General features: G+C 44.9%; 1 protein-coding gene across 2 annotated transcripts in view; it reads left to right on the forward strand.

The window, feature by feature from the left end:
* LOC110534415 (glutamate receptor ionotropic, kainate 5) overlaps nucleotides 1–3,328 on the forward strand; it is a 134,822-nt gene extending 131,494 nt beyond the window's left edge. For both annotated transcript variants that reach the window (XM_036941605.2, XM_036941619.2), the window contains exon 22: nucleotides 362–3,328. In XM_036941605.2, the coding sequence (XP_036797500.2) occupies nucleotides 362–988 (627 nt within the window). In that variant the 3' untranslated portion in view covers nucleotides 989–3,328. The remainder of the gene's footprint in view (nucleotides 1–361) is intronic.
* The last annotated feature ends 8,613 nt before the right edge of the window (nucleotides 3,329–11,941 follow it).

Here is an 11,941-nt window from a genome sequence, read left to right on the forward strand (position 1 = left end):
CTGCTCAGTTGGTAATTTGTATGGATTGTATTAACTCTCTCTGCTCTTTGGATACTCTCCAACCTCTATCCATCTCTACACCTCCCCTCATTGTCTCCAAATCATTTCTATGCATTAACACTTTCATTGCCATCCCCCCATTTCTACCTTTCTATTCCCTCATTCGGTTCTCCTCTCCTCCTACCATCTCTTTTACTCCACCTCCACCCTGTTTCTGCTTTCCTTCTCTTTTTTCCCCCTCTATCTCTCTCCCTTTGCCTTCCCTCTTTTCCCCCTGTCTGTCTACTTTGCTTTTGTGGCCCCCTATCTCTCCCTATGCTCCCCTTCCCGTCGTCCCTCTCTCTCTCCTCTGTCCTCTCAGGTGTCTGTCTGTCAGGAGATGCTCACCGAGTTCCGAAACGCTGTCTCCTGTAAGAAGAGTTCCCGTTCCCGTCGTCGCCGCCCCCTGGGCAACTCTGCGGCCCTCCGCCACCCCACCCGCATCGCCCTGGGGGCCCAGCGGCCACTCCGCCTCGTACGGGAGATGCGCCTCAGCAACGGCAAGCTCTACAGCGGCTCGGGACCCCTGACTGGTGGAGCAGGGGGGCCAGGAGGGGGTGTAGGGGCTGAGGGAGGTCCCTCAGACATGGGCCCCGGGCCTCAGCGACTCCTGGAGGACCCTCTGGGGGCCAACACCACCTCTCCTCACCCGCCCCAGCCGCAGGCCGCCATGGCGCTCCCTCGCAGCTGCACGCACGTCAGGATCTGCCACGAGTGCAGGAGGATCCAGAGCCTGAGGTCAGGGATGGGTTCCACGAGGATCCCCCCCTCATCTGCACCCTTGCCCCGCCTGCCCCCTCCTCCTCCCCCCTCCTCCTCCAACACAGACAGCGAGGGGGGAGGTGGGTCCAGCCCCCGGCGGCTCCCCCACAGCACCCCTGCACCCTGCCTACCTATACCACCCCCACAGAGCAGCATCGACACAGACCTTCTGGGGAAGCAGGACTAAGACTGACAAACTAGGAGGGGCTGGAGGGTATATGTGGGGGCAAGTTAACGGTGACTTAACTGATGTTTTGAGCTGCTCAGTGACACACTATTATGTGACCCTCTGTACATTGGCCTCCAGGAGGGAACTACAGGGAGAGAAGGAGGAAGAAAGAGAGAGAGAGAATTAGAGGGCTCAAAGACATTGTGAGACGTGTGATGAAGCAATGAAAAGGATATATTTGCACAGATACCAAAAGACACCCATACAGAAGGAGAAAGAAGGAGAGACTTTCTTTGCTCTCCAGTGCGCTGCCCAGCTGGGTCTGGTGTTAGCCCAGTCTGTTCACAGAACCATGCTCCACTATGTTCTGGCTTTGTGATTTACCTGAAGATGGCTGCTCGGTTCTTATCTTGACTTACCAGTGGATCAATCAGGACTGAGCTACACTGGATAAAGCAGCCAGGTAACGCACATCATTTGATGCCAGACCTACTGGTTTCTCTGTTAGTCTCTCTCTGTTCTCCCCGCTCTCTATCGCCATCTCTCTCTCTCTTTCCCTTTCCATGGTACCACAGACTCATCTAGAGCGTCCAGCTCTTCCTCTCTGGACAGTGACCACTGTAGGAGGAGTCCACATCGATCCTGGAGGACCTTTAATCTATGTAACATACAACAACAGAAGACTTTAAAACTGACTCAGAGAATTATATGATTTTCCAGATTTTTTTGTTGTTGTCTTTGTCATTTGGTTACCATTGTTCTAAGTGGAAGTTACAGAAAAATAAAGACTGTATATGTGACTAATGTGGTGGATCACGACACACTATGAAGAAAGGACTCCCCTGAGGTTTACTGTGTGGAGGAGGTGTTTTGTCCCTCTGTGGACCCCGTAGCTGCTTTTGAAACGACATTGAAGAAAACAGATTTGGCTGGAAATGAGTTGCAACAAAGTCAGATATGCATAATATAATTGCTGTGTGTGTGTGTGTGTGTGTGTGTGTGTGTGTGTGTGTGTGTGTGTGTGTGTGTGTGTGTGTGTGTGTGTGTGTGTGTGTGTGTGTGTGTGTGTGTGTGTGTGTGTGTGTGTGTGTGTGTGTGTGTGTGTGTGTGTGTGTGTGTGTGTGTGTGTGTGTGTGTGTGTGTGTACACAGAGGTCTGTCCTTACAGTAAGTGAGAGAAACAAATGATCATACCATTTCAGTGTAAGTATATGATAATCAGAGGCTTTGCGATGTGAAATGACTTGTTATCCTGGAGAATACTTGCCAAGCCTTTTCTCCTCTTTACCTCTGTTCATAGCACAGAGAGAGAGGAAGAGGAGAGAGAGAAAAAGGAGAGAGCAATGGAGAGAGGAAGAAGAGAGAGATGAAGAGGAGTGGGAGAAAGAGAACAAATAGGAATGCAACAGTGAGGAACAGAGAGATAAAGGAGGACTGTATCAGAATGACAAATCCCTAATTGAACTTCTTCCATCATGAGATCTCTCCTGATCTGGTAATTCTGGGCAGCATCTTGTTGGGGGCTTGGCTCTGCTGCCGGGAGGCTGGGACTAAAGCTTCCCTGCTCGACATCACGTTGAACTGGCTGTTTGCAGCACAGACGCCTGCCAGAGCTCCACACAGAGCTCCACACCACCCTGAGCCCTCTCATTACAGCCTGTGGAGCTTTAGATCTGGTAATTATTCCCCTTTAATAACTAATAGCCACACAATGACTACGGAGGAGACTGAGGTCATGGTTTAATGTTATAAAAGTATGACTGGGAATGATGTTAGGGTTCAAGCCTCTCTGAGGATTTCTGCTGCCTCTCTCACATATACACCACAGATCATCTCACACACATGCACACACGCACGCACGCACACACACACACACACACATAATTATCTCTGTGTTCTTCTATTGAACCCACAGTGCAGCCAGACACACACAGCTGCATAGGTCACCACATTGTCTGTGATCTCCCTCTAGTCTCAACTCAATGCTGTGAAACCACTGGATGGCTTTGTTCCAATACACTTCATTGGCCACCTTTCCTCATCTCCTTTCCTACACAACAATTGATCTTACAAGGATAGACAAGTGAAAGCACTGGTGCATCTCTAACCGGTCCTTTCATCTATCAGTGGTGAAGAAGGAAAGGAGATAAGAAAATGAAGACCTTTGAGTATTGGAACGTACAACAATGCCAGGGGGAGGGAAGGAGGGGTAGCCAAAGTGAATCAGAGGGGTGTCTTTGAGGGGAGAGAGTTTACTCAACAAAAAAAACATTGTTTTTGTTTACTTTTCTGTTCTCTCTGTTATTTTTTCATATTTCTATACTAGTGCTAAATGGATTATTAAAAGAATGAAGTTGAATATTATGGATACATTTGTATTAATATTATTGTTGTTACGTAACTAGGAGTGGTGGGTGTGGAGTCAGGCGCAGAGAGCAGAGGTTTAAGGAAAACCGTATTTATTCCGGTGAGAAAAGGTCATGCCAAAACAACAGGCAAATAAATGACCGGCCCAAAACAGGACACAAACAGTCCGGAAAAATACAAACAATTACCATCCACAAAACAGAACAGAGAAACAAGCCCGCACAAAGGCAAACAGGTGAAACCAATAAGACATAACCAACAGAAAAGGAAAAGGGAACGCTATGCACCAGATTATATGCGCTCCTGGGGTCCAGTTTAGTGAAAAAAACGCGCTCCGTGAAATGTACCACCGTAGCGATGAGAGGTAGCGGGTAACTAAACCCCACTGTGGTGGCATTTAGACCTCTATAATCAATGCACGGACGCAGACCTCCCTCCTTTTTTTCACAAAAAAGAAACTCGAGGAGACGGGTGACGTGTAAGGCCGAATGTACCCCTGTCCCAGAGATTCCGTGACGTATGTCTCCATAGCCACTGTCTCCTCCTGTGACAACGGGTGCACGTGACTCCTGGGAAGCGCTGCGTTTACCTGGAGGTTTATCGCGCAATCCCCTCGTCGATGAGGTGGTAATTTGGTCGCCCTCTTCTTACAGAAGAAGGAATGCGCACAGTGGAGACCTGGTCTGGACTCCCCACCGTCGTGGCACCAATGGAAACCCCTATACACCTACCTGAACACTCCTCTGACCACCCCTGGAGAGTCCCCTGTTTCCAAGAAATCATAGGATTGTGACTGGCCAGCCAGGGAACCCCCAGCACCACTGGAAACGCAGGTGAATAAATAAGGAAGAGACTAATCCGCTCCCCATGATCCCCCTGCGTTACCATGTCCATTGAAACCGTGGCCTCCCTGACCAGCCCTGACCCTAACGGTCGGCTATCTAAGGAGTGCACGAGGAAGGGTGGATCTATCGGCACCAGCGGAATCCCTAACCTACGAGCGAGTCCGCGATCCATAAAGTTACCAGCTGCGCCTGAATTGACTAGCACCTTATGCTGGAGAGAGGGAGAAAACTCAGGGAAAGAGGTTAGTAAAAACATGTGACCAACAGGGAGCTCTGGGTGAGTTTGGTGCTGACTCACCTGGGGTGACCGAGAAGTGCTCTGCCTGCCCTTTCGACTCCCAGACGAGCTCCTCCAGCACCGGCCGGCAGTGTGTCCTCAGCTGGTGAAGGAGGAGCCTCCTCCTCCGGGTTCCCCTCGATGTGCCCCCCCCCCCCCAACTCCATAGATATTGGAGCGGGAGGGCCGGGAGGTGGAACTAACAGGGCCCGTTCTGAATGCCTGCGGGCAGCCAGCAGGTTGTCCAGTCGGATCGACATGTCTATGAGCTCTTCGAGGGAGTCCCGACAAGCTAGCTCCCTGTGGACGTCCTCCCGGAGGCTACACCAGTAGTGGTCCATCAGGGCCATCGGTCCATTCTCTCCATCATCTGGTCCATCGCTGACCCAATTCTATGGAGGATGGCCGTGTGATGGAGGACACGCTCCTCCATCGATGGGAGAGGGGTTGCAGCTGCTCCTGCTGACTCCATACTTGGTGCGGGCTTCTGTTACGTAACTAGGAGTGGTGGGTGCGTCAGGTGCAGAGAGTAGAGGTTTAAGGAAAAACATATTTATTTCCGGTGAGAAAAGGTCATGCCAAAACAACAGGCAAATAAATGACCGGCCCAAAAGAGGACACAAACAGTCCGGAAAAATACAAACAATTACCATCCACAAAACAGAACAGAGAAACAAGCCCGCACAAAGGCAGGCGGGCATAACAGGCTTAAATAGCCCTAAACCAAACCCCAAACGAGAAACAGGTGAAACCAATATGACATAACTAACAAAAATGGAAAAGGGAATCGGTGGCAGCTAGTAGACCGGTGACGACGACCGCCGAGTGTCGCCCGAACAGGAAGGGGAGCCACCTTCGGTGGAAGTCATGACAATTGTTCCTATTGAAGAACGGATAGGAGATTGCTGCTGTTTTGGGGAGATGGGTGGGTGGGTGGGGGGAGGGTGTGGGGCAGGGGTGGGTTGATAGAGGTGAGAGGTGACAGGTACGTCCTCTCCATAGCAACCACCTGGTGTTAAAGCCTATAGACACACTAACTTGTTTGGAATAAAAAAAATATTCAAACTGTCCAAGCTGGCATGATGTATTGTCTCTTCCTGCAGTGTTAAAATGCGTGTCTGTGCGCACGTGCATGTGTACGTGGGCACTTGTGTATTTTGTCTGTGTGTGCACGAGTGTGTCTGACAATTTGTATGTTTCTCAGTTTCAGGCTGAGCACCTAATTATTTTTGTGGTATACATCTTAGCTGGGTCTTTCCACTGATAGTGTATTTTGGGTAGTTTAATAATAATTGATTGATTTTAACATTCTGTCATAAAGAGCACATGTTCAACTTCATAACAAACATGTTTTATCTCCAGAGGTTAAAAGAAGAAAAATTACCATAAAAGGTTACAACAGGGTTGAATGTCACAGGTTTGACGATTTCATCTTAATCCAGCCAAGTTTGATGTGTGCAACAGGGAGGGGAAACTGAATGTAAGTTTATCAAAACATTTAAACTTGTTTTGAAATGTTTATTTATTTATTTACAGTATGATGAGAGTCCAATGAAAATAGCATGTGCAGGAGAGGTAAGAAAATAACATTTGAGAGGCTTGTAGGCACCTCCCTCTTTCAAATATTTATAAAAGATAACATACAAAAAAGTATCTAACATTTTTAAGACAGATTAGTGCTAAAATGACCGACATCTGTTCAATTACTTGAATTCCATTTCGTTACTTCTCTAGAGGGAAATCAAATCACTCACGAGAGAAATCAAGTCAAGAACTATGTGGGACGCTGGGTTGAAGGGAGTTGTAGTTTTCTTTAAGCAAATATTCACCCTTATACAGCGCAGAAACTTGGTAATTAACTACAATGACCCTAATCCATTGCGCCTGTTGTTTCCAGCTCAAACAGAGACTGTTGTCACTAGTTGCACATGCCACTGCCACAAAGTTATAAAACCCTACCTATTTCTACAATTTCTCTTCATAAAATGTGATTTTAAACCTAACCTTAACCACACTGCAAACCTTATGCCTAACCCTCACTTTATGACCAAAAAGCTCATTTTTGTTTTCATGAATTTGCACAATATAGCCAATTTTGACTTTGTCGCTGTGCTATCTCATGGAAACTCACATAGACTTATACAGTTTTAATTAACTAGGCAAGTCAGGTAAGAACAAATTCTTATTTACAATGACGGCCTACCACCGGCCAAACCTGGACAACGATGGGCCGCCCTATGGGACTCCCAATCACCTCCAGATGTGACACAGCCTGGATTTATACCAGGGGTAGTACTAGTGACACCTCTTGCACTGAGATGCAGTGCCTTAGACTGCTGTGCCACTCGTGAGCCGTTAGATACACACCGATCACATGAGAGAGGCATGTACACAACACAATGACTAGAGGGATAGAGAAAGTTGGAGAAAGTATGCTTTATCGAATTTGAAGAACTAGTAAAATGATTTCAGCTCTGGAGCTGCTACTGCTTGTGCAGAAATGAGATGATGACTAAGGAATGAAAAACAATATAGTCATCAAATAAATACTAAGTAATATACACAACTGAAATATTTTATTATTTCATAGTAATTTTCATTGTAATGTTTCATGAACTGGAATAAAAGAGCCCAGAAATGTTCCATTCGCACAAAAAGCATATTTCTTTCAACTTTTGTGAACCAATTTGTTTATATTCCTGTTAGTGAGCATTTCTCCTTACCAAGATAATCCATTTACCTGGCAGGTGTGGCATATCAATGTTGATTAAACAGTATAGTCATTACACAGGTGCACCTTATGCAGTTCTGTCACACAACACAATAGCACAGAAGTCTCAAGTTTTGAGGGAGCGTGAAATTGGCATGCTGACTGCAGGAATGTCCACCAGAGCTGTTGCCAGAGAATTTAATGTTCATTTCTCTACCATAAGCCGCCTCCAATGTTGTTTTATAGAATTTGGCAGTACGTCCAACCGGCCTCACAACAGCAAACCACGTGTAACCACTTCAGCCCAGGACCACCACATTGAATTTGGCCTTTACCATTATATACATATTGAATAACATACAGTATTAATAGTTGGCAAAAAGACAGTCAAAAAACTAATAATGAGGAATAAAGTTTTGAAGTGTCTGTCCTATATTCAGACCCCATGACTTTTTCCACAGTTTGTTACATTACAGCCTTATTCTAAACTCGATTAATTACTGATTCCCCTCCTCAATCTACATACAATACCCCATAATGACAACGCAAAAACAGGTTTTTAGAAATGTTTGCAAATATATATATATATATATATATATATATATATATATATATAAAATTTATTTATATAAGTATTCAGAACCTTTGCTATGAGACTCGAAATTGAGCTCAGGACAGGTGCATCCTGATTCCATTGATCATCCCTGAGATGTTTCTACAACTTGATTGGTAAATTCAATTGATTGGACTTGATTTGGAAAGGCACACACCTGTCTACATACAGTTGAAGTCTGAAGTTAACATACACTTAGGTTGGAGTCAATAAAACTAATTTTTCAACCACTCCACAAATTTCTTGTTTAACAAACTATAGTTTTGGCAAGTCGGTTAGGACATCTACTTTGTGCATGACACAAGTACTTTTTCCAACAATTGTTTACAGACAGGTTATTTGACTTATAACTCACTTCCAGTGGGCCAGAAGTTTACATGCACTAAGTTGACTGTGCCTTTAAACAGCTTGGAAAATTCCAGAAAATGTTGTCATTTGAGTCAATTGGAGGTGTACCTGTGGATGCATTTCAAGGCCTACCTTCAAACTCAGTGCCTCTTTGCTTGACATCATGGGAAAATCAAAAGAAATAAGTCAAGACCTCAGGAAAAAACATTGTAGACCTCCACAAGTCTGGTTCATCCTTGGGAGACATTTCCAAATGCCTGAAGGGACCACTTTAATCTGTACAAACAATAGTACGCAAGTATAAACACCATGGGACCACGCAGCCGTCATACCACTCAGGAAGGAGACGTGTTCTGTCTCCTAGAGATGAAAGTACTGTGGTGCGAAAAGTGCAAATCAATCCTAGAACAACAGCAAAGGACCTTGTGAAAATGCTGGAGGAATCAGGTACAAAAGTATCTATATCCACAGTAAAACAAGTCCTATATCGACATAACCTGAAAGGCCGCTCAGCAAGGAAGAAACCACTGCTCCAAAACCGCCATTAACCTTTCTGATCTCCCCATCCCGGATCCGGGATCGTGAATACAGACTCAAGCTCATTACCATAACGCAACGTTAACTATTCATGAAAATCGCAAATGAAATGAAATAAATATGCTAGCTCTCAAGCTTAGCCTTTTGTTAACAACACTGTCATCTCAGATTTTCAAAATATGCTTCTCAACCATTGCAAAACAAGCATTTGTGTAACAGTATTGATGGCTAATGTAGCATTTAGCGTAGCATTTAGCGTTAGCATTCAGCAGGCAACATTTACACAAAAAAACAGAAAAGCATTCAAATAAAATAATTTACCTTTGAAGAACTTCAGATGTTTTCAATGAGGAGACTCTCAGATAGCAAATGTTCAGTTTTTCCTGAAAGATTATTTGTTTAGGACAAATCGCTCCATTTTCTGCGTCACGTTTAGCTACGAAAAAACCCCTGTATCCAGGATTGTGTAAATCTATCAGCAAGCTCATTAGCATAACACAACGTTAACTATTCATGAAAATGGCTAATGAAATGAAATTAATCTATTTGCTCTCAAGCTTAGCCTTTTGTTAACAACACTGTCATCTCAGATTTTCAAAATATGCTTTTGAACCATAGCTAAACAAGCATTTGTGTAAGAGTATTGATAGCCTAGCATTGCATTAAGCCTAGCATTCAGCATGCAACATTTTCCACAAAAAACCATAAAAGCATTCAAATAAAATAATTTACCTTTGAAGAACTTCAGATGTTTTCAATGAGGAGACTCTGTTAGATAGCAAATGTTCCGTTTTTACAAAAAAATATTATTTGTGTCGACTAATCACTCCGTTTTGTTCATCACGTTTGGGTAAGAAAAAAAAAAAAAAAAATCATTAAAACGCTAACTTTTTTCCAAATTAACTCCATAATATCGACAGAAACATGGCAAACGCTGTTTAGAATCAATCCTCAAGGTGTTTTTCACATATCTATCGACGATAAAATCCATCGTGGCAGTTTACTTTCAATTCTTAAGAAATGGAACGCGCATGGACTTACTGATTACGCACACAGGACACCGGGCGGGACACCAGGTAAATGTAGTCTCTTATGGTCAATCTTCCAATGATATGCCTACAAACACGTCACAATGCTGCAGACACCTCAGGGAATATACAGAAAGTGCAGGCTCATTCCTGGCGCATTCACAGCCATATAAGGAGACATTGGAACACAGCGCCTTCAGAATCCGGGGCATTTCCTGTGTGAAACATCATCTTGGTTTCGCCTGTTGCATTAGTTCTGGGGCACGCACAGATAATATCTTTGCAGTTTTGGAGACGTCAGAGTTGTGTCTTTCCAAGGCTGTCAATTCCATGCATAGTCGAGCATATTTTCGTGACAAAATATTGCGCTTAAAACGGGCACGTCTTTTTATCCAATATTGACACAGCGCCCCTATAGGTTCAAGAGGTTAAAAAAGCCAGACTACGGTTTGCAACTGCACATGGTGACAAAGATCGTACTTTTTGGAGAAATGTCCTCTGGTCTGATGAAACAAAAATAGAAATGTTTGGCAGTCATGACCATCGTTTTGTTTGGAGGAAAAAGGGGGAGGCTTGCAAGCCGAAGAACACAATCCCAACGGTGAAGCACGAGGGGGCAGCATCATGTTGTGGGGGTGCTTTGCTGCAGGAAGGACTAGTGCACTTCACAAAATAGATGGCATCATGAGGGAGGAAAATTATGTGGATATATTGAAGCAACATGTCAAGACATCAGTCAGGAAGTTAAAGCTTGGTCGCAAATGGGTCTTCCAAATGGACAATGACCCCAAGCCCTCACAAAGCCCTGACCACAATCCTATAGAACATTTGTGCGCAGAACTGAAAGAGCGTGTGAGAGCAAGGGGTCCTACAAACCTGACTCAGTTACACCAGCTCTGTCAGGAGGAATGGGCCGAAATTCAATCCACTTATTGTGGGAAGCTTGTGGAAGGCTACCCAAAACAATTTAAAGGCAATGCTACCAAATACAAATTGAGTGTATGTAAACTTCTGACCCACTGGAAATGTGAAGCTGAAATAAATCATTCTCTCTACTATTATTCTGTTTCACATTCTTAAAATAAAGTGGTGATCCTATCTGACATAAGACAGGGAATTTTTACTCGGATTAAATGTCTGGAATTGTGAAAAACGGAGTTTAAATGTATTTGGCTAAGGTGTATGTAAACTTCCGACTTCAACTGTAAGTCCCCTACAGTTGACAGTGCATGTCAGAGCAAAAACCAAGCAATGAGCTCAAAGGAATTGTTCGAAATAGCTCTGAGATAAGAATGTGTCGAGGTACAGATCTGGGGAAGGGTAGCAAAAAAAATCTGCAGCATTGAAGGTCACCAAGAACACAGTGGCCTCCAACAATCTTAAATGGAAGAAGTTTGGAACCACCAAGACTATTCCTAGAGCTGGCTGCCCAGCCACACTGAGCAATCTGGGAAGAAGGGCCTTGGTCAGGGAGGTGACCAAGAACTCAGTGGTCATCCTGACAGAGCTCCAGAGTTCCTCTGTGGACATGGGAGAACCTTCCAGAAGGACAACCATCTCTGGACTGCACTGCAGCAATCAGGCCTTTATGGTAGAGGGGCCAGACAGAAGACACTCCTCAGTTAAAGGCACATGACAGCCCACTTGGAGTTTTCCAAAAGGCACCTAAAGGACTCTCAGACCATAAGAAACAAGATTCTCTGGTCTGATGAAACCAAGATTGAACTCTTTGGCCTGAATGCCAAGCGTCATGTCTGGAGGAAACCTGGCACCATCATTAAAGTGAAGAATGGCGGTGGCAGCATCATGCTGTGGGGATGTTTTTCAGCGATAGGGACTGGGAGACTAGTCAGGATCGAGGAAAAGATGAACGGAGCTAAGTACAGAGAGATCCCTGATGAAAACCTGCTCCAGAGTGCTCAGAACCTCAGACTGGGGTGAAGGTTCACCTTCCAACAGGACAAAGACCCTAAGCACACAGCCAAGGCAACGCAGGAGTGTCTTCGGGATAAGTCTCTGAATGTTCTTGATTGGCCTAGCCAGAGCTCGGACTTGAGCCCGATCGAACATCTTTGGAGAGACCTGAAAATAGCTGTGCATCAACGCTCCCCATCCAACCTGACAGAGCTTAAGAGGATCTGCAGAGAAGAATGGGAGAAATTCCCCAAATACAGGTGTGCCAAGCTTGTAGGTTCATACCACAGAAGTCTAGAGGCTGTCATCGCTGCCAAAGGTGCTTCAACAAAG

Source organism: Oncorhynchus mykiss, chromosome 2 (assembly GCF_057628025.1).
Source record: "Oncorhynchus mykiss isolate SJ-2025 chromosome 2, ASM5762802v1, whole genome shotgun sequence".
In the NCBI taxonomy this organism is placed as follows: Eukaryota; Metazoa; Chordata; class Actinopteri; order Salmoniformes; family Salmonidae; genus Oncorhynchus; species Oncorhynchus mykiss.